This window comes from Pogonomyrmex barbatus, unplaced genomic scaffold (assembly GCF_055798465.1).
Source record: "Pogonomyrmex barbatus isolate J1 unplaced genomic scaffold, ASM5579846v1 scaffold5, whole genome shotgun sequence".
NCBI lineage: Eukaryota > Metazoa > Arthropoda > Insecta > Hymenoptera > Formicidae > Pogonomyrmex > Pogonomyrmex barbatus.
Window position 1 is genome coordinate 7,139,838 of NW_028297149.1, and position 24,893 is coordinate 7,164,730.

The window sequence follows — 24,893 nt, forward strand, 5'->3', positions numbered from 1 at the left end:
ATAATTATAAAGAGTATCATAATATGCATGATATGCATAATATGCATAATATGCATAAACATAGCTTCGCTCTGATCACTTTTAGAGATATAATTGTCGATCGGTTATAAATATTAATACACGGGATGTTTTATTTTAATAGAAACGTATAGAAGATGAAGCTATTAATCTAATAAGAAAAATGTTTTGAAAAATGTTATAGAAAGCCACATAATTATGATTGATTAATTCGCAGATGAAGTCACTAAGTTTCTTTAGAAACGCCATTTGTAAACTGGAATTATATATATTCTCTTATATATAATATAATTTTTCTAATTATTCTAAATGTAATAATATTAAGATATAATTTTTAAAAAGTCAATAAGTGATATTGTAGATTTTATTGTGGCATATTTTCGGACATTATAAAATATTTCGTAAATCATTCAGTTTTTCATAAATGTATTATCTTAATATTTTTATGTATAAAATAATAAAACCAATTAAATTATTATAAGCATGTAGTTGTTTTTTACAAAAAAATATCTATTTGCATATTGCTAATTAGATCTTTTAAAGCAAATATCTATGCATTTTTTTCGTGCTGTGTGTTGTTTTATTTAATTATTCTGTACATAAAAGTACAAAGATACGATTATCAAAAAATTAATACAAAATATTTCATATTTTATGTGAGAATATGCCAGAATAAAATATAAAATATCTCGTAAACCATTAACTTTAGACACACTTATATCTTAATAAATGTATATAATAAATACTCAGAGTAATTAGAGGAATTATATTACATAACAAAAAATATTTGATTTTACTTTAAAAATGGCAAACAATAAAAAATCTCGACAGTGGTAGTATCTGCAAATGAATCAATATCATATGGTCTCCTCGAAACTCTATAACTTTTGTATATTTTTTTAAACATTTTTTCGTCTTGCGGTTTCCAGATATTTGACTGTTTAAAATGAAATGAGACATTTTGTTTATGTATATATTACATTAATGAAGTAATTATATACTCCTTTAAAATATTATTATCAATTATTGGCGTTAGTTATATATTCAATCCAAGTAACATGTATTTGCATAAAAGATTTGATATTAATAATTGGTATCAAGTTATGTAAACTGTTATACAACTATTTTTAAAAAATAAAATCTAGATGGTGCATATATCTTTGTATCAATTCCAAATTCTTTCTTCAAATCCAGTGATAATGATGTGATAATTAATGGTAATTTTGCTTAATTTTCCTTTAAAATATTATTATGTCACCAGATTGAGTAACTTAATTTAAATGTCACGAAGAATTGAGAGATAACAGACACAAAATATTTTGTTTAAACAAAGAAACTTTTTTGTATAAAAATATTTGACGTTGCTAGACCTTAAAATGTAATATAACAAAAGATGTAAATATAATTTAAGTAATTTAAATAAGAAACGAAAAAATGAAAATGAAAGTAACAACTCAATCGCATGAGCGACACATTATCATTATTTTTTACGATTAGTTTCACCATTGGACTCAGATATACCTTACCATAATTTTGCTGAAGATGACTCAAATTCAAATTGAAACATTGTGGCATTTTTCAACAAACTAAGTTAAACTTAAACATATATATAACATACGCATACACACACACACACACACACACACACACACACACACACACACACACACACACACACACAAAATATATTATATCCTTATATATATATATATATATTATATGTTTCAATATGTATTACCGACACTCTAGGAACATAGAATAGAACCAAAGATACTTAGCACGTTATCCATCGAATATATTCATATAAAACATGACTGCGTAGTTCAAAGTGCACGTTTTATTCATATAGAGGCATTGATAGACTGGTACTAGCTAAAGTGCGAGTATGATAACTTTCAGACTTCTTTCTGATTTATATTGGAGATGGGTAATTTTTTTCAAAAGAATTGATTTTTTAAATCTAAATCGGAGGCTTAAAAATCAGTTTGCCAAAAAATTGGTTGTTAAAAAATCAATCCATCAAAGATTGATCTTTTTATCTATTTTTACAAAATATTGAATATTATTTGAGTTAATTATACAATTTTTTTATAATATTTTTATATAACTCCAAAATATTAACAACTATTATTTGGTAATGTATGTTTATCGCTAATTTTTAATAAATAAATATATATATATATACACACACACACACACACACACACACACACACACACACACACACACACACACACACACACATATATATAAATATATATATATATATATATATATATTGCACATAGTATTACATAGTATTGCATATTTCATATGAATTACGATTTTTTTAACTTGAACGTAAAAAATTTTGTACGAAATGTATCGTAAACGAAAAATAAACTTTTAAAATAAGTACAAAGATATTTATAATATCGAAGTTTAATTCAAATAAATTTCTATAAATACTATGTACATATATATATATTAATTATCTAATATGATTATATTCTATACTTTTATAGACTCGATCTTTAGTTTCGAGAATTATCGATTCACTGAATTAATCGAAGCTAAGAGAGATCTAAAAAATCGAGAATTGAATACAGAAGAATCGATTTTTCAAAAGATCGATTCAAGGTTGTCCAGTCCTAGTTTTACCTCGTGCGACGATGTAATTGTCAGCTATCATTGGCTTCGTATATACATTGCAATTTGAAGTATTCAATTTCTAAAACAGTTCTTTGTATAATTTATCTCTCTTAAGTTATTCAGAAATATATATCGAAGTGTACAAGTCGATGACTCATTGTTATCGTGTATTGTGCATAATTAATATAATTATATAGTAAATTGGAAAATCATAAACTATGTCTGCTGCAGAAGTTGAAGATGATATTTATACAGGTTATAATGATTATCCATCAGTATATAATATTAAGGATCTCGAGCAAGATGAATTATTTCAAGAAGTTATCAAGACAAGTTATGGGAAAAGATCGATAGTAAGTATGACAGTCATATATCTGGTAAAATTCTAGTAGCATTTTATACATGTGTATATAACATGTGTTTATAACATGTGTTTATCATAAAATTATTATAAATCATTAATAATGTTTCCTTCTTTGCTTGACATATGTTTTATTTGATATTTGACAGTTTACTCCAAAAACTCCAGGCACTGCAATGCGATTCGGAACGTCAAGTCGAGTAAGCTATTGGAGTTTATATGTTAATTATATATTATAATTCTGTATAATAAGGTGTCTTGACATGTACAATTTAATGATAGTTTCTATAATTAATTTAAAATTAATTTTTCTTCAAAGAGAGCAACAGTAAGTAAGTAAGCAACAGCGGTTTTGTAAATTTGTAAAAGCAGTTATGAAATAGAGCTATGAAATAGATTCGATGAAAATGTAAATAAATACATTATATTCATTCAGTTTTCAAGTGTATTTTAATAATATTAATAATATTAAATTATTAATAATACATAATATTAAATTGCTAAGCTCTTTTATGAAGATTTATGAAAATTAATAATACGTTAATTTAAATTTGGATAAAGAATTTGTCATTAAATATCAACATAACAAAAAGTATTTTATATAATTTCTGTGCTATAATATTATAATTTTATTACCCAGAGAGAAATAAATATCAAGTCGATATTAATGTCGATTCGATGTAATTTAAATTTTATTGATGTTGATTTAACATTGATTTGATGAGTTATTTCTTGGATAATATGATTTTGATTTTTTTTTTTTTATATTTTAAGTATAATAGTCAATCTTTTGTGTTTTTACTTTCGTAGTTTCAAAGAAGTGGTACTACTACATCAATGCGACCTATGACTAGTGGACTTAGACCTATGACAGCAGTGAGAAGTGCTGGATATACCAGTAGCCGACAAGCCTTCGATCCTCTCAACATGGGAACTAATTCTAAAGGTCCCGCACCTGCATTAGAAACCAGCAAAGAAGACACGTAAGATTCATATTTTTTTTTGTTGTGCATATATACATAAATATTTTAAAAGTAACATATTAACATTATTTGTATTATATTAGTATTTTATTAATATTTTTACATTAAAAATATTTTTTAAGACCGGAAGAGAAAATAAGAATAACGGAAAGAAAAATAATGGGTTTGATCGAAACTTCTGCGCAAGCTGCCTCGGAAAATAATATGAAGATTGCTTTAGAACGTGCACGTGAAGCCTCCTCAAGAGAAAGGGCTCTTATACGATTGCAAGAACAAGCTGGTCTCAGTGATAATCACAATATAGATTTGACGTTTGCCGTAAGTTTACTCAATTATTATAATCTTTATTGTAATTTTTATAAAATCGGATTAAAAATCAGATTATTTATAATCTTTGGTTCAATTTTCGTATTGATTTTCATTATCCACTTTTTGCCGCTGGCATTTTAATGAGTTGATGAATTTTGGAATTGTTAAAACAAAAATAATAAGGAATAGTCACAAAAATTAGATTAAAAATTTCAATTAAATTTAAATCTTTATCTTATATATACAATTTTTAATTTATTTTTCACAGGTGCTATTCAACTTAGCAGTTCAGTATACCAACAACGAAATGTATACAGAGGCTATAGCGACTTATCAAGCTATAACAAGGAACAGAATGTTTAGTAATAGTGCGAGACTTAAAGTTAATATGGGTAATATTTATGTAAAAATGGGACAACTATCTCAAGCTATCAAAATGTATAGAATGGCATTTGATCAAGCTCCAACAGCCCATAAAGATTTAAGGTAAATACATTTGTTACTCTATACTATCAGGAACTATCAAGGAATACTTATATCATTCTTAATAATATCATTAATCCGGCACATTTCGCAGAATAAAAATTATGCATAACATGGGGATGTTATTTGTGCAAATGGGTCGATTAGAAGAGGCAGCTAATAGTTTTGAATGGGTGATGCGAGAGAGATCTGAATTTAAAGCGGGTTTGCATGCTGTTTTATGTCATTTCGCGTTATCTCATCGTGATAAAATGAAAAGAGCTTTCTTAGAATTACTAGAAGTCCAGCTTAATGTAGATCAGGAAGACAAGTATAGTATAAATCCCGTGAGTTGGGCACGATTATTCTGTATCAACTGAAGCTATATATCTTTTGAAAAGTTGCCAACACTTGCACTGCTAAATATTATCATAGTGTGTGTCAATCTATAATCCATGTAAAAGCGCACATATTTTACGTTGTGATATATTTATAATTTATAACAATTGCCTCTTTTCATATATTCAATGCACAGATTCATATTTTTGCAGATTTCTTATTTCTTTTTTATTTTTCTCAGATGTTGTTCGTTTATATTAAATATTGAATATTAAATATCAATTATAAATCAATTGTAAATATGTTTATTCAGATATAATTTTTTTACATATATGTAAGTTATAAATATTAAGCTATTATTATATAAATTTATATTTTCTCATTTATATATAGGATGATGCTGAATCTAATATATTAAATGAAGTTATAAAAAATGATGATCTTTCAAAATTAGAGAAAGAAATGAAGTTGGAAGCTGAAAAAACTATACTTTGCGCAGCAAAGCTTATAGCGCCTGTTATTGAAGATACACTTACAGCTGGATTCGCCTGGTATACTTTAAAGAATCATAAAAAATTATATTATATTTTAATATTGAGCTGTTTAATAAAAATTTACATAATTTATATAATTATTAGGTGCGTTGATTCCATAAAATCCTCAGCTTATGGATTTTTAGCTGCCGATTTAGAAATAAACAAAGCTATGGTATTTTTACATAATCGAGAAACACAACTAGCTATAGATACATTGAAAATGTTTGAAAATCGTGACATTAAAGCTAATAGTGCGGCAGCAACTATGCTTTCGTTCATTTATTATCTCGTAAGTAATATTTATAAATATCTGAGGAAATATTGATTTATTATATCTAAAAAAAAATAATTTATTAGCAAGGAGATTATGATCAAGCCGAAAAATATGGTGAAGCAGCTCGTAACGCCGATGCTTACAATGCAGCAGCTTACGTTAATTTATCCGCCTGTGCAATTAAAAAAGATGAATTAAATGTTGCTAGAGAACTATTATTGTGTGCGTTAGAAACAGATGCTAGTCATGTACAAGCTTTATACAATTTAGGTAATAATTTTATAAAAATTGTCTTGCTTAAATGGTTTAATATTAATTATTTCCTTGCATATTTTTATGTTATTTTTATTTATGTTATGTAACTAGTTAATGTATATATCGTTTTGATAATATTAATATTCTTCATTTATAGGTTTAGTTTATAAGAAAGAGAATATGTATGAAGAGGCCTTAGAATGCTTTTGGAAAATTCGTAATATTGTTAGACATGATCCACAAACATTATATCAAATTGGACATCTGTATCAATTAATGAATGATATTGATCAAGCATCTGAATGGTATTTTATTAAGTTATGTAGAATAATGTAGAGTTTATGTATTACCTTTTATTTTTTAAATTTTGTATATGTTTCATATCATGTATATTTCATATTACTAATTCATATTACTAATGTCATGTATATAATTAATTTAAATCTTATTTCAAACAGGTATAATCAATTGTTAGGGATAATATCATCTGATCCAGGTGTTTTACAAAAATTGGGAGAAATGTATGATTCAATTGGAGATAAGCAACAGGCATTTCAATTTTATAATGATGTCAGTAATTTTATCTTTTTTATTAATTAAATCTTTAAAATGTTTATAATATGTTAATATTTAATATTTTATGTTACATATTACATTTATTTTATCTCTTTATATATTTTTGTTACAGTCTCATAGATTCTATCCTGCTAATTTTGAAGTGATAGATTGGATTGGATCCTATTTTATATCAATGCAGGTATAAGTTTTATTATTAGCAGTGTACTTTTTTGATATAATAAAGTTAAAATATTGTACATATATGTTTTTTTTATATTAATGATTATTATTCTTTTTTAAGGTTGCTGAAAAAGCATTAACTTATTTTGAAAAAGCAGTAGAGCTCGCACCAGATGAACCAAGATGGAGATTATTAGTTGCCGCATGTTTAAGACGTACTGGACAATTTCATAAAGCTCTCACAGAATACCAAGATATTCATAATAAATTTCCGGATAATATAGAATGTCTGAAATTTTTAGTAAGACTATGTAGCGATCTGGGTTTGAAAGAAGCACAGACATATGCGACTGAATTAAAAAAGGCAGAGAAAGCTAAAGAATTGAAAGATAGACAAGGTTCAGCAAGACCAGGTACAACAGGTAAATGTTTTAATAATTAATATGCATATTGAGATTGCAATATTTGATTTTTTTATTTTGGATAATATTAACTTTACTTAATTATTATTTTTTATTTTGAATATATATATATATATATATAATTGTCTATGTAATAATTATCTAGAAATTATTTGTGAATTATTTAAATTATAATTAAATATTGATTATGTGTTTTATACAGGTTCTAGGAAAAGTAATAGTGGAACGTCATCGCGAGCTGGTTCTGGACTAAGTGTATTATCAGATCATAGACCAAGTCCAGATCGACGACCAATTTCAGGTCGAAATGAATATCAAGGTATAATTATTACAGATTATGTTAGAAGATAAAATCATTTCTCTTTCCGTATATCAATACCACTGTGATTTGATCTGTTTGACTGATTTGTTTTTTATCTATGAATTCATCGAATAAATATTTAATGATGTAACAACATATTTTTATTTTACGATTTTATTTTTGTTATATCTTATTCTTGTGATGTTTCCATTTTTATAACTTTGGAATAGAATCTCTTATCATGTATGTAATTTTAACAATACACGATCTTTGTGGAAAATTTAATGATCATTCAGTCAGTAATTTTAGCATTATATATTTCCATTGAAAGCAAACATCAGCAAAAGTGATCTACAAGTGATACGCGAGCCACTCTAATGGATTGAATAAATGATGGATGACTGCTTTGACTAGAGTCTATTCTTGTTCTCTCTTTATCATTTAACTCAGTAAACCGTTACATATTACTGATCATAGCTATGAATTTAAAGATAGATATAGATAGCTAGAATATTTAGTATATAGCTAGAATATTAGTTATATTTGCGTATTAAATTTATCATTATATATGTAACATAATAATATACTATTATTTAAATGTAGAATATCATCTTATATATATATTTTTTAAAATTACTAGCATTTTGAAAACAAATTTCTTGTTACTTCTAGGTACGAATTATGTGGATCCTGTAGGACCTCTTCCTACTCGTCCTATGACAGCAGCTGGAAAGCGAGATGATGATTTTGGTGATGAAGAACTTGGAGATGATCTTTTGCCTGAATAATATCGTATTTATTACGTAGTTGTACATTTGTTATAGAGATTTATATACTTTTTACTTTTTAAAAGTAGATCTTATAGAAGTTTTGAAATTTGTATAAATTGGATTATATACACAAGTGACTTTTACATTAATATTTAAATCATGTGTTTTGATATGAAAATATAAATATATTGTTAAAATTGAAATTAAGAAAAACAATAATAATTCTTTTAAAAGAGATATATTATATTCTTTATGTTCTTATTTTATTTGCAGTTAAAAAATTGTGAAAAGTATATAATTTATTTAATAATATAATTTATGATAAATTTTTACAACAGCGCGTAGTTATGTTTAATTATTTTTCATAATATCACACAATATTTTATCATATTAATATGTATTAGCAGTTATATTTAATATTGGTTAAGTATTATATGTGTATATCAGTTTTATTATGATTACAATAAAGTTTTGTTCTCAAAAAAAGTTATCCATCTAAATTTGTAATATATATATATATATATACATACAAGTATTTATATACTTTTATTAATACTTTGAGTATTTTAATAAGCTGGATCATTGGATCAAATATCTCTCACGTTTTCGAAGTCATATGAGTTTTGATTATAATTGACATCTTTTATTAATCTTATGTCAATGCTCCGCTAATTTGGAACATAAGAATCTTTTTATTGTATGTTATGTATTGTATGTTATTATGTACTAGAATTGTCTATTTCTTTATAACTTTATAAATTAATATTTTTAATATATAAACTCTATATATATATATATTTATTTATTTATCTGTTTATTTATTTAAATATTTTATTGCATTAATATTGAAGCAAAATGATAAAATATTTATTCAATTTACATAATGTCATATTGTTTAATTATATTTTATATCTCATCTCATCAAAACCTTACTTCTTGCAATCCGATCAAATATATCTAGAACTCAAAGATTGATTTTTACTAAAGGGAAATGATTTATGAATGTTAGAAGAAGAATGGGGGAGGTTAGGCAATTGCAATGATCTAAATTTAAACACATATCGGCTGGTTTAATCAAACTCCATTCAGCTTATATAGTCTGCAGACTCGGATGTTACTTTATTGCTTCTCTTTATATATACATATGTCCACGCGTTATGTACAAAAGAATTATTTGTGTTCATTTCAATTACTCACTTTATAACTACTTTTATTTCAAATGTTTATTCTTTAAAATATATATAAGAGAATCTGAAGAAAAATTATGTACAGTCAATCAATTTAAAATATCTCAGATAAATTATTCATAAAATTATAATTGTATTGATTTATTAGTTATTAGTTATTAGTTATATTTAAAGTTTACGATAAAATTAATAAACAATAAATTCACATTCAATTACTATTTACACCTATTTATAATTATACAAAACAAAGTAATTGATATTGTTTTATTGAATATTAAATGATTTTTTAATTAACGCATATTCATAATGATTTTTTGATAAAATTGATTACAAAATGATGTTAATATTTGCAATAAAAAACAAATGATAGATTCGTTTGACATAATTGACCATGTATCATGCGGTATCGACACATTTATTTGTATCACATATGTATGTGTGTGTGTGTGTGTGTGTGTGTGTGTGTGTGTGTGTGTGTGTGTGTGTGTGTGTGTGTGTGTGTGTGTGTGTGTGTGTGTGTGTGTGTGTGTGTGTGTGTGTGTGTGTGTGTGTGTGTGTGCGCGCGCGCGTAATATATATGAGTATGTCAGTTGAGAATGAATGGACACGTGAGATGCGTAAGTCATGTGCGATCATAAACGTATCTAAATCTGTCACATGAGCGGATGATTAAATTACGAATTAAATATTTTCAAAATGTTTAAATTTTATTGAATGAGAAATGGAAGTTTTCTAGATTTAGTAAGGAATAATTAAATACCTATAATTGAAACAATATAACAGTAATATTAAATAAGTTTGATACTAGAAACTTTCCAATTTCTTGTTCATAAACAAAATTTTACAATATACAATAAAAAATTAATTTTCTGATTTAAGCAATTATTTTGAACAAAATTCTTTTGGTATGTTTTTTATCAAAATTAAAAAAATTAAACAATTAGGATCCAGAAATTAGTTTATATAATTAATATATCTTGTTTTTCTGTTTTTCTCAATTGTTTACTTAATTGTTTCTCAATTATCTTTAAATTATTTAAATTATTTAAATGATATTATCTACATTTTATCTAGGCACTTTATACCAGTGAAAATTTTATTCAATTGTTCTATACAGTCAAAATTCATTTTCCTTCTTTTAATGCTATCTAATTAATATATTACTGATAAAAGTATATTACTGATAATCCCTAGGATTTAATTTACTTTTTTTATCTTTATAAGATGTAATATTTAAAGTTATTCCAACAATCACACGCGTGTATTTCTTGAATCATCATATTTTTAGAAATCATTAAACGGTCCATTTGAAATCGATTATTCCCTAACAAATATGTCTTAAAATTGGAAGAATTAACAAACAATTAAATATATAATATATATATATATATATATATATATATATATATGAGTGTTAGAATAAAATTTAATCGAAATTATACGTAGTGTGATATTTCTTGGAATTATTCATATATATATATATATACATACATATGAATAATTCCAAGAAATATCACACTACGTATAATTTCGATTAAATTTTATTCTAACACTCTTGGATTTTAATCCGACTGATTTTCGGCCACGGCTCAGAGATATCAAGCGTATATAAAACCAGAAAGAAATATAAAAGAAAGATAACATTCAACCAAATATTTGCTAAGAACTCTAAATCCGAGTTCCCAAGTTTATCAACACGCATTTAATATCAGTCATCTTGTATTTGCAATTCGCGATTCTGACGATGCCTTCTATGTTTATGTAGACATCACGCGACGTAAGCGCGTAGAGGCCCGAAGTAAGCTCGCGCGTGTACCCGTATGACCTCTCGTTCGTTCACGCCTTTACGCGTTGCGTGACGTACACGATCAGTAGTGGTGGATACCGCGGGCCAGACGGTCGCGGGTCACGCTGGAAACCCGTCGAAGACACGACCAGTTGCCGTTCGGCCCCGTCGCGAGCACGTTTTTCGCTGTTCGAACGCCACGCGTACTACGACGGAGAGCAAGGCTCGCGAAGACTAGCAGCCAGCGTCATCAGACCTGCATCGATCGATCCGGAGACCAACGGAAGCGGAAGCGTGTGTGCAAAACAGGTACCGTATCCCAGAGAATTGGGTCAGCAGTATCATCGCGTTATCACACCTTTCACTGGAACCGAAGCGATTTCTGGATCACCTGTCGATACTCGTGAATCATGCGAAGATTTAACACGAAGATGTTTGTCGTAGTGGAATCTTCTTTAAAAGCCCTTTTTACATTTTTTTTTTACGTTACACCATTGAGCATGAAGTATTGAGCTCTGAGAGACTTGTTTTGATGACATGTTCTTCTAAAGTAAATATTTTTGTACGATGTGCTAACTGATTGTTACACAACACAGCAAAGTGTCTAACTCTATTATTAACTGTCAGGCCACATTGTATCTTTTGAATGAAGTATTTTGATTATTCAACACACGTTTCATTCTTTATGAAAATGATATTACATAAAATTATATTTTTTGTAATAAATTATAATTATTAAAAATCTTTAAAATTAAATTCTGATTCTAAAAAATATTTTATATCTGACACATTTTCTTTCTTTTTTCTACTTAGGGAAAAGAAATAGTTGTAGCAATTTTGTAATTTGATTTTATTGATGTGCTTCGTTCAATTTTGAGAGTTTGCTTCAAAAGAAATAAATATTACATACGCGATATATTAATTCCATATGTTTTACAGATGCTCAATATCAAAGTATGAAATGTTATCTCTTAATTCGAATAACTTTCCAGCTGTTGCTTTTGACATAATAATTTGGATCTCGATGTAAGTTACGCACATTCGGATTTAAATTATGTACGCTTTAATGGAGTATGAAAAAAAAGCCATTTCTCTACAAATAGCAAACATATACAAAATGTGATGGCTATTACAAAAATAAATATACAAAAATAAATTGAGGCCGTATTAGAAATCGTCAGAAATGGTATCTTTTTGCTGATAAATTGTTACGGTTCCAAGGTTACGCAGTGGTTTTCCAATGTGATCCACGAATCGTTCTTCACCAATTTATCGCGATCGGAACAAGTACTCTGATTTGGCACTTATTTGAGTATTGAAGAATTAAGATGTCATCGCTTCAGATATCAATTCACGCGAACACGCGGACTCTACTTCTTCGATGTTTACTTTCCCGGCGAGAACCACGTGGGTCCTTGAAATACGTTGCACATACTAGCGTAGTTATGATGCTAGTTATGACACGTGACATTTGTTAGAAACCGCCGCGGAATTTAATCACATAACAGAATTTTCCAATGCATATTCAATTTTCACCTTGCGTAATCGAAACCATACATTATCGAGACGATAATCGGTAAACTCACTTGAAAAACACATACATTTCTAGATTGTAGACAAAACTCTGATTATCGACTTTACAGATGTTAAACAGTTCTCTGTCAATATAGATTATTATAGATAATTAGACTAACGTTTATGATAAGCGAGTTTGAAAGCGATCATAAAAATTTTTTACAAAGGTTAGAATTTTCCTAATAAAATTAATAATATAGTAAAATTAACATTTAAATTTAAATGATTTTTAATGATTGAAAAATTTATTTTTTTTTAAGACATTTATTTCCTAAATTTGTTTCAATTAAATTTGTTTCAATTAAAAAATTGCGAGACATTAATTTACATTATTTTACATTTTTTTATAATTTAATTTTTTTATTAGAATTTTCGATATTTGTTTCTTTTAACAAAAAAAATTTCAACAAAATTTTGATTATTTAGTTCCAAATTGCATTAAGACTTACTCTTTGAAAATTTGATAATATGATTATTTCTTAATAAATTTACTGTAGCTTGTTTAAAAAAAATTATATATTAGCTAATGTAATCCTTACAGCATGCGCATATGAGAGACGCAAACGAATTCATGTATTTTCTCGCAAAACAGCAAATCTATGTAAAATCATTTCGTGAGTGTTAACATTCTCAATTCATAGCGTGATAGTTATAAGATACGCAAAGCCTCTAATTTACGATCAAAAGTAAAACCAAGTAATCACTTTATTATTATGTTTATTTGACATGCGAATTTCAAAATACATAACATGTAATTAAACTTTAATTTAATTAAGATCGTCAGCGACGATATTTTGATCGTCTTCACCAAATGCTAGATAATATTGAGTTGTATGTTTTTTTCTAGTTCTTGCAGCGACGTATGTTGTTAAGATGAATTAAATGAAGATTATTATAAAAATCGTTTTACGTCAGTCTGCGTGATACTGTTGCATTTCGTCTATTTTCGACAAAATATTATCGCACTATCCAACGTCATTTATGCGCGACATCATCTACTATCTATCCATCGCGTTCCAGGAAAAAGAAGTTTGTCGTCTCAGTCGCGTTATTTTTACACATGTTCCATTTGAAGTGCTTCTTAAAAATTTGCCAATCTTGCGATAGCTGAAATTTGTTAAAATTATCATCTCGATATTTTTTTTAAGTCATGTTTCTTAAGTGAAAAAAGATATTTTTTCTTTCTACTATTTCTTTCTTTTTACTACTTTTTACTACTTTTGCAACAATTTGTTGAAAAGTGTTTATTAATGTAGATTTGTTTTTAAGTTGCAGAGAGTATATTCGGAAGGAATTTGTCCAAGAATATGAACGTTTCTGCGTTCGATTTATCTTGATCTCACTGGGATTTACTCGGTGTCCTTGCTGATAGTAGTCGTAAATTACGGAAGTTCCATTATTCAACGGTCGGCAGAGTATTTATGAACTGTACTCTTTGGAGAAGCGCACTCGATTAGATAACTGGAGTGCACTTGATGCCAAACCTAATCTTCAAGAGTTATATAACATCGACTAAGTTTGAGTATATACATTGTCTACCAAGAAGGAAAATCACACACACTCTCTCTCTCTCTCTCTCTCTCTCTCTATATTCCTTGTTTTTTCACTTAATCTCGAATATATAATGAAATTTTATTGGAATATCAAAAGTTTAAAGTAATGCAATATAAATTTTTAGTGTTAAAACAAAAAATAAATTGCCTTAAACTTCTTTGTTTTTAATCATAGCTTTTTTTACTGTTTTGTAGTTATATAAAACTATAGATAATACTACAAATGTGATGTAACATCTATTGTCAAATATATATTTATTTGAATGAATTATAATAGATATACTTCTTATATACTTGTAGTAATATTTTTTGACAGAAAATTAGTAGAATATTTTTAGAAATTTTAAAACAATTTACGCAACCAAACGCACATATAATTTTGAATCTATAATTAAAAAAGAAGAGGTTTCACTCTAGTAAAATTTATTATTTAGTTAATTTTAAATAAATATTAATAAAATTTTGTTTATTATAGATAGGGATAATTAATTATCGAGATATTTAATGTTACAAATTTTAAAAAATGTGAGAAGAATATATTAGTCACATTTTGATTTAAAAAGATTTATTCTGATATATTTAGAAAATATTATTAAAAAATTTACCGAAAAAATTTATCTTATAAAAGATTGATAAAATAAGCGCGAAGTTACATGATACTCAATAATATTGTTGATTAAATTAACCGGAAGTTTATAACTCCATTAATATCGTAATACAAGACTATCTTCTTTAACATATGCTTACGTCAAATTCTTTAATCATTGATGCGCTGATAAGTTTAGAGTGATAAATGATGAAATAGATGGTCGGTGTGTTGGATGTTAGGAAACTGGCGCCGACTGTTGCGAATTAGATTCTAGTTGAAAGTTTTTTTTTGTCTGTCATAAAATTGAGGAAGATGTAAGATCTGTGAAATGTCATACTTATTATCGAATACGAGAGAGTTACGACAAGTGTGCGTGTTGCACTCTGGATTAGAATCATTACAGCGGGTCAACTGGCTGAATTATCTTGGTTGACGTTTTGCACCTTTCAATTGATTTCAATGGAGCTTCATTCGCTTGTAGCTTGAAAAGAACATTCTCGTCGCTTTTAGCAGTCTCTCCTCCACCTGATTCGAATTCAGACTTGCACATCGTGATTTGAGATCAGATCATAATGCAGTCAATAAATGAACGTACATCCACGCTAGTGTGAAGTTTTATATTAAACAAAAGAAATGAAAAATTATTGTGCAGAACTATCCACTTTTATATATTATTAAAATTAATTACTTAAATGCATAAGGAATTGTAACCTGTTAAAGACTGTATGCAAAAGCGTATCGCAAATATATATAAATATATAATTAGATAGAATTTTTTTCGCTCACTTTGAGAAATTAAATTAGAAAAGTTGTACATAATATGAACATGGAAATGAAAAGAATTATGCGTTCTGATAATATGCGCGCAAAAGGCAAACCACCTGAACCAGTAAATCAGGCTGAAAAGACGACCGGTTCGACTTTCATGGCTTTGCCGTTACATAGGCATGTAAATGATCGCTGATAAATACGTTGTTATACACGCAACGTAACTTTGTGGCGTTATCATTGACGATATATATTCGATAAATTGGTATTCAAGCGTCTGCGATTGAATTAATCTTCATTCCATGAATGATGAAGCTCAATTAAAATCGTTATCAGTAAATTGTTCATAACCCTAAAAGAAAAATATTTCTTCATATTCCAATCTCTGTATATTTCTTTGTTCTTTAGAAATATGTAAAGGACTAATAAAATTTTAACTAAAATATTGCTTTTATGTTTTCGACATCTTGTCACATCTCAATTGAAGATAATTCATTATTATTTTATTATCTTATAACTTTACGTTATAATTAAAATTCATATATATTTACCTTACATATATATTTAAAATTTAGTGATATGGAATTTACGAAATATTTAGCTAATAAAGTACTTTTCCATGCACAATCGCTGATGCAATGCATGTTCCACTTTTTTGGTTTCCCATTAATCAAGAACGTTAATTGATTTATAGTGACATGCAATGACGTTATAGCAGGGGACTTTATCTTAGATGACGTTTAATTTATGAGGAAAGTAAACCATGTTATCACAAATTATGTAATCCAAACCAGTTATCTTTTATGAACTAAATTATTGCTTAGTGAAAAAATTGAATGAACATAATTATCGTATATTAATCAATTTTAAGTTAAACTTGAACATACATATTTTGATTAAAACTCGAGAAATTCTATGATTATATGTTATTATTATTGGCATAGTATATGTAAAATAATATTTTTTCAACAAATTGAATTAACAATAAATTATTAAGATAAATCTCAATTTTCATGGATTTTACTCTAGATAAAAACATAATTAAAGAATATTTAATAAAAAAGAATTCAATAAAAATAATGATAATAATATAATGATAACAAATAATATTATAGGAATAAAATGAAAAGCCTTTCTAAAACCGAAAAAAATATTCAATATTAATTGTAAAAATTAAAATTAAGAAAGAAGAATTTAATTACGTTGTGAAAAAATTAATAATATTATTGGTTTTATTTGAAAGCAAAAGGAAATATTCAAAAAAATTATATTTTTGTTACATAAAAGTGCATCACATATATTGATACAATTTTTTTGTTGCCTATTTTTAATTATCTTTTAATTTCTACTGGTATAAAATGATAATTTTACAGATGCCTATTGCTAATTAAATTACAGTGATAATAAGGAAACAGTAATTAAGATAGTAGATGTTATGTCTAGGTAACATCTACAATAATGTTTCATTTTGTATGAAATTCTTATTATTAAAGTTTATGTAACAATTTTATACTATTTCATTGATCATAGAATTAGGTTATATTTTTAACACTTTTTTCATATAAATCTTCTCTATATGTTTATTTCACATTAATTCTTTATTAATATTTTTTTGGTTTAGAAGATTTAGAAAGAGAATAAAAATCGTTGTTTGTTTAATTGATAAAACAAAATAGTTTAATTTTTGTACTTATAGGTTTCATTACTAATTTAATTTTTATGAAAATGAAATCTATGATTAACGTTTTCTGTTTTGCTACTGATTCGAATTATAATATTTATTGGTACAATATTTTATTGATAATTATCGATATTTATCTTTTTTTTAGAAACTTGATAACGTTTCGACATGGTCGTTCCTGCAGACCATGCACTTCATGAAGCGATTCAAGTATCGCCTTTAATCCTTTCTGACGACGTTAGACGACAAAAAGTAAGTATAATGCATATTTGAACTTCATAGCTTATAATTATAATTCGTAGTATATAAGATTTACACGTTACATAAATATTATTACATCTTATCTTTAATATTTAATTTGATAAATTGTTTATTACGACTTTTTACTTTCTTAAAGTAATCATTTGATGAAGTTGGCCTAATGTTATATCAAAATTTATGACATGAATATATAATGAAAAAAACAAATGACATATAATATAAGTGATATGAATTAGAAAAATATTCATAAAAGAGCAACGCGATGATTTGATATAGTATTTTACTAAATCAACTTTTTTATTTGTTTTCTTATATTGTTTTCTCTTTAATAAATAAATACATTGTTTTCTTAAATTGTTTTCTCTTTAATAAATAAATACACACACACACACACACACACACACACACACACACACACACACACACACACACACACACATAAAACACATAAATAGTAGACAATCTAGATTTTCTAATCTATAATAAATTTAAATCTGAATGAAATTCATAAATATATAACAAAATGGATCTAAAATAACTTAATTAAATATTTAAAGAATTTTTTGGCTAAAATTTATTAAATGTATAAATTTCTTTGAGGTATTATTAAATTTTTAATTTTTTAATATTGATCGAAAAAAAAACTATTTAATTACATACATTTACACACATTTTTTCGATAATTGGGATATAAGATTATGTAATATTTACACAATATACGGAAATTACAAATAATTGTTTTTAATAGATATTATCTTTCACGTTGGATTGAATAAAATTTAATAAACGTGATTATCGTAATTTTCTTTTACAACATTTTTATAATTATATTGCATTCAAAACATGAACGTACAATACAATATAACGTACAATAGGAATATTTATATTCGATAAAAAATTGCTATTATTTATAATCTTCTTTATTTATAATTATGTGTGCTTTAACTCAGAATATAGTCCAGACTAAAGTGGATTAAATCGGATTTCAATGTTGCCATAGTTTCACAGCTTTTATCTTATTCTCTAAGTTATAGGGTTATCGAGAAGTAATCCCATGTTGTTAAAAGTTCAAGACATATAAACAATTTATCGGTTATAGATAATAACGTGACTCTTTAATCGTTATTGGTTCAGAGAAATAAGCTGATTTGACTGTTATATTATCTTATATATTATCTTACTTATATATTATCGACCATATATATTTTCAAGTTTACACATTTATAAATAATTTGTATAAAAATCATTTATTTTTCCAATATAATAAAGTTAAAAATAAAGTTAAGAAGCAATAATTTTAAAGACTAGCAGTTTTCTAATAACATTATATTAAATAATAAAAATAATAAAAGTAAAAATTTGATGCACACGTTAATATATTTATAAGAATTATTTCTATGAATGCTTAAAAACTGTTACCTCTCAAATAAATATCCATTTTCTGACTATAAAAAAAATTGCAAGGATCACGAATGCAAATAAATATATATAATATTTATTATTTCCTCCTTTTTGATCATGTTGATGCTCTGTCTGGCTAATTCAGCAATCGTTTAATCGTAATCATAAGTTTAATATATTTTCTTTTAACAACCAGCGCTTTGGTGACTTAAAAACCAGCAATTTATTCTTTACTTGTTGTTTATTCTACCTTGTTTACAACTTTCTTCTTTTTTGATACTCTTCCTTACATATATCATTTTAGTTTTATTTCAGATACTCACTATCTTGAAACTCTTCGACTCTCTATATCATCACATTAAATATTGCACTGCCTTCTCTTATATCACTGTCATATATTTCAACGCTATATTATATCTAGCATTATATTTTCTTTCTTTCTCTCTTTTTCTCCTCCTGCTTCTCCGCTGCTATTTTTATTGTGTCTTATTAGTCACGGTTTTAATCTAGATAATTTTTATTTTTTGTGCTACTATTTGCGTATTAATCATATATTTCTATGTATTCTGCGTTTCTATTCATTTTTCATTCATATATCGGGGTTTAATTTTATATCGCAGTTTGCTGATATCTTATTTACGCGCGTATTTTTATGCAACAACTTTCTTTCATCTTGTAAATTGTACTTATACGTTCATTATTATCATAATTGTGAACTTAGTATTTCTTTGATATCGATTTGCTTTGGTAAACAAAATGTATATTTTGTAATGCTATAAGAGTGCATAGTATTCTAAATAAAATGTTTCCTTTCAAAAAGCTATTAATTCATGAGAAAGATAATTTGTGTAAATTTATTATACTTTTTTATATTACTCGTACATAATAATAGGTAGTTGTTCTTGTATGTTACGACGTGATTGAGAGATAGTAATTTGTTAGCTCAGAGAAAAATCTTTAAACAATGATACATTATCTTCGAATGTGTATGTATAAATTTTATTTATTGCTTTAGGTGTAATTAATTTAGAGTATGTCACTTTATATGCTGCACATGCGGCGTGAGTCTGATTGTGTATCAGTTTAGATTCTTATTAGAAATTGCGTAATATAAACGTTAAATGTAAACAATATCGTATATTCGAAGCTTTGTCGGAAATATTACTGAGATCTCGATAGGATTTATGGATCGAGGAAAATTTTTCTTTTCGCGACGATGATTGCCATGAAGATCTGTAAATACGTGACATATATGCAACATGTTTTTCAAAGAGGAAAAACTGTTCGCAGATTGAAAATCATGTAGCAAAGATGCGATTCTCCGTAGCGACAATCAGGAAGATACAAGATGTTTTCATTTCGGAAATGAACAAGGGAATTCATCAGCAACCGTCCTCGCTACAGATGGAGAATACCTATATACCGGAACTACTCGATGGAACAGGTTAACAAAGTCGTTAACAAAGTTTCTATTAATCGTTAATGATAACGCATATCGCTCTTTATTACATTTATTACTATCTATTGAAGTTAATAATAAAAAAGATAAGACATATATATTTAATGTCTTTCCTCGAAAACACGCAAAATATTTTATATTGACAATTAGATATCAATCCCTCTATGCTTCTCAGATAATTTTTTGATGTTAGACAATACTCTCAAAATATTTTATTAAAATTAAAAATTAAATTAAAAGTTTATGCAAAGTTCTTTCTAAAAATTACTTTTAATCTTTGAGTATCTCTATTGTATATGTATTTTAAAATAGTAAGAATAAGAATATATTCTACAATTTCATTTATATAAGAAAATGATTTCAAATAAATAATAAAAAATGCTTTATTTCACCAGTTAAGAATTGAAACAATAGGGAGAGAAGACAAAGATATATGGTATTCCGACTTAAAAATAACAGACAAAATATTTATGTTGTGCTTGTAGAAGAAGGTCTCTACTTGGCACTCGATCTCGGCGGCACTAATTTTCGCGTACTCCTGTTGGAACTGGCCCATGGTGCTCCTGTACGACAAGAGGTGAAGCGATATTACATCAGTTCGGAATTAAGAGTCGGCTCAGCAATCCCTCTATTTGACTATTTGGCTGAGTGTGTCAGTGATTTCGTCATTTCTCAGGGTCTTCAGGACGTGGAGCTTCCTCTCGGTAAATTGTGTGCATCCAATATCGAACGCGCAAAATCTCCAATTAACGCAAATTGCCATACGGTATCGTCTATAAATAGCGGCCTCGTGATTGGATATTGCAGAAAGCATTTTCGTTTGTCGTAGAAAACCGGCAGAAAGATATTATTAATGTAACCAGCTCTATTAGCATAACTATCTACATCCGATAATTTCCGTATGTTCCTCCACTTCCAACCTTGACGAAGTATATTTACGCAGGTTTTACCTTCTCGTTCCCGATGGTTCAACACTCACTGGACGTCGGTATTCTGGTGACATGGACTAAAACTTTTAACTGTTCCGATGCTGTAAATAAGGACGCTGTGAGGCTTCTGCGAGAGGCTTTGGATCGACGAGGCGATACGAAGGTAAAGGTTGTAGCCGTTTTGAATGATACTACAGGTACTTTGGTGCAAGGATCGACGCTGGATCCTGATACAGCGATCGGACTTATCCTGGGAACTGGCAGTAACGCTTGTTACTTGGAACGTGCAGATCGGGTCGAGCATTGGGAGACGGAGAGACATGGTGAGAGAGAAGTAAGTTTCCGATCATAATGTAAAAAGAAATAAGTAATGTATACCACTTTTATCATCACCATTTTCTCAAACCAATCTGTACTTATATTTGATAATTTTTTTATTACTTAACAATTTTGTATACTTTCTCTTGATAGATTTAATGTGAAAACAACCATAAGTTATTGATCTGATTTGTTGCTTCAGGTTATCATTGATATCGAATGGGGCGCCTTCGGCGATAACGGTGTCTTGGACTTCATCAAGACGGATTTTGATCGCGAGAATGACGCAAATTCTCTTATCGTGAATTCATTTACGTAAGTGAACAAACTCGTTGCATTATCTTTTTAATTACGTTGTAATTATTTTGTTTGAAAGAAATGGATTTTGTTTCTGATAATATCATATTATCAATTTGTCTCTATTTATATGAAAAAATTAAAATTTCGGATATTTAATTTGATTAATTAACAGATAATATAATTAACGTTTCCATTAAATAATATTCTAAACAATTAAATAAATTCCTGTTAAATAAAGTAAGTTAAGTAAAGTAAAATAAGTTAAGTTAAGTGAATTTCTGTTTTTTAAATTGTATGTGATATAACTAAAAAATTCTGAAAAATATGCAAATTACTTTATAAAAATTTTGTTAAAGGTGAGATTAGCTGGGACATGATGATTCGTATAAAAAAAGGCCTTTGTATATTATTGTACGTCATTGACTTTTTTTCTTCTTAGATTTGAAAAATACATTGCTGGCAAATATCTTGGTGAAGTGGTACGCGTGATACTTGCGAGGTTGACCAAAGAGGGGCTTTTGTTTGTAGGAGAATCTACATCAGAGAGTCTGTTAACACCCGGCAGTCTTACAACCGATCTGGTGTCGCACATCGAGCAGTAAGTTCATTCAAATCGATCGTTTAATCTGTAAAGTTGTGCAGGCGCTTAATTTTAATTTCCCAACTCCAGAGACTCAGTGGATGGCGATGACAGCAATACGAAGGAGATCCTTGGAAAATTCGGCATCATTCCAGATGAAGATGACATCAGAATCGTTCAATATGTGTGCGAGGTCGCCTCTAATCGCGCAGCACTTCTAGTTTCGATATGTATGTTTATTAAAAAAGTTAATTTAAATAACGTTTATAAAACGAACACATAACATAATTTCATCAATGATTTCTGTTCAAGGTCTTGCAACTTTGCTTGATCGTATCGATAAAGAACGAATAACGATTGCCGTTGATGGATCTCTCTATAAGCATCATCCTCGATTAGAAGGTTGGATGAAGCAATACATCTCGCTTCTCGCTCCAGGACGAAAGGCACGTATAAATATTAAAATAGATATTAATTGTAAATTGTAAAGCTGCCAGATAAGAAGAAATATCTAATGTATTATATCATGCAGTAAAACTTTGATATGAAAAAGAAGTTCTATGTTTATAGAAATCTATCTAAAGAGAAATCTAAATTCAATTTAACTTGTTTCTGTTTATAAAAATAAGTAACAAAATAAATCATTTTTTTACAACGTGCTTTGAGTTCTATCGTCTTTAAAGTATTTTTTGTTTAATAATATATTTATTTTGAATACAGTTTAAATTAATCCACGCCGAAGATGGAAGTGGCAAGGGTGCCGCACTTGTCTCAGCTATTGCACAAAGACTCAAGAAGCGATTACAATAACTGAAGAAACTAGAAGCGTCCTCTTATCGTTGCAGTCGTCGTCGTTATCATGGCACAACACTACGCAAATTGTCAACAGCCGTAGAAATATTCCATCAGGTTCTAATTCAATACCATTATAACTTCTCGATAGTATCCACGAATATATTACAATTCTTAAATTGAATTCTAATGGTTGCACGCGTTTCGATTAATATTAATCTAGACATCACAAAGTTATGCGTTCTATCAATCTTACGATTGAAGTAAGACGTCACATCCATAAAGATATTGATCGACCGGTCAATGGGAAATGCGTGTTACTTTAAGGAAACAAATATACATCTGTCGAATACGTAAGAAAACTGTGAGAGAACGGATTATCGAGAGTAAAATGAGAAATGATATTATTTATTGAACGGAACTGTGCAATGGGAACATATGCATTTGAGAGGCAAAAAGTTGTTGAATATTGTGAACATTTCGAAACGTTCCTTTTTTTGTACGAAATAAACCAAGTTGTTATAATAAAATGTTAACAAAACATTGATTTATTTAAATCATGGGGTCTTGTTCATATTTTTAATTCATGTAATAATCCCTCTAAATAAAATGTAATTAACAGCTTATATTAATTACATATATATAAGTTTCATTATTTTTTGAAATCTTTCTTGAAAATTGAGAAAAATTGATACAATTAATGCTCGGTGTTTTAAATAAATAAATAAAAAATTTAGATAAGCTCTTTCTTACACGAAGAAAATCTAGAGCGAATATATTAAGATTCTAACGATTCTCTCGCATGTAATGCTATTTCGTGTAATAGTTGCTATTACACATGCTGCGTAGTACCATGTTAAATACGTAATTATTCTATCTTTTGCACGCATACACAAGATATATCGTTATATATAGAATATATTGCATTTTGTGGCGGATTTTTTATTAAGTTATGATTACGAGGATTTCCCATGTTACGCCTATCGATAAGTACTCTAATTATATTTTTAATCTCTCGAGAAAGAATATAAGGATTATATACAAACATCTTTGGCATCGGAGTCTGTACTTATCACAGCTGTATCCACTTTCAAAAGCCTCGGGATATCGATTCCGGTCCACGAAGCAGCATCTTTCGCACCGATGTGTTCTGGTACTCGTTCATTACGTTCTTTAATTGACAAGAAAAATATATATCGCTATGAAATTGAACAAATAAAATTCGCGATTAATCATTAAAGACTCGCTTTCGGAAAGGCTTTTATACGTAACAAATTTTTAATTGTAATTGCAAATCTCTAAATAAATTGACCAA

General features: G+C 27.6%; 2 protein-coding genes across 4 annotated transcripts; both read left to right on the plus strand.

Moving 5' to 3' along the window:
• Positions 1-2,645: 2,645 nt before the first annotated feature.
• On the plus strand, positions 2,646-8,885 carry nompB (intraflagellar transport protein 88-like protein nompB). The gene is made up of 15 exons (XM_011638892.3): positions 2,646-3,002; positions 3,160-3,210; positions 3,821-3,993; positions 4,116-4,311; positions 4,571-4,788; positions 4,880-5,111; positions 5,497-5,654; positions 5,742-5,928; positions 5,997-6,183; positions 6,326-6,473; positions 6,627-6,738; positions 6,857-6,925; positions 7,028-7,328; positions 7,531-7,647; positions 8,302-8,885. Exons 1-15 carry the CDS (start codon positions 2,868-2,870, stop codon positions 8,415-8,417), a joined length of 2,400 nt encoding a protein of 799 aa, XP_011637194.1. The 5' UTR covers positions 2,646-2,867; the 3' UTR covers positions 8,418-8,885.
• A 2,654-nt stretch (positions 8,886-11,539) lies between these two features.
• On the plus strand, positions 11,540-24,135 carry LOC105427224 (hexokinase-2). Of its 3 annotated transcripts, none has more exons than XM_089081607.1 (11): positions 11,540-11,681; positions 14,217-14,469; positions 17,687-17,790; positions 20,491-20,644; positions 21,145-21,363; positions 21,603-21,922; positions 22,109-22,221; positions 22,646-22,804; positions 22,877-23,016; positions 23,099-23,232; positions 23,507-24,135. In XM_089081607.1, exons 3-11 carry the CDS (start codon positions 17,707-17,709, stop codon positions 23,594-23,596), a joined length of 1,413 nt encoding a protein of 470 aa, XP_088937733.1. In that variant the 5' UTR covers positions 11,540-11,681; positions 14,217-14,469; positions 17,687-17,706; the 3' UTR covers positions 23,597-24,135. The 3 variants fall into 3 exon arrangements, with proteins under 3 accessions (XP_088937733.1, XP_088937734.1, XP_088937732.1); XM_089081608.1 differs by having other exon boundaries at positions 14,223-14,469; XM_089081606.1 differs by lacking the exon at positions 14,217-14,469.
• The last annotated feature ends 758 nt before the right edge of the window (positions 24,136-24,893 follow it).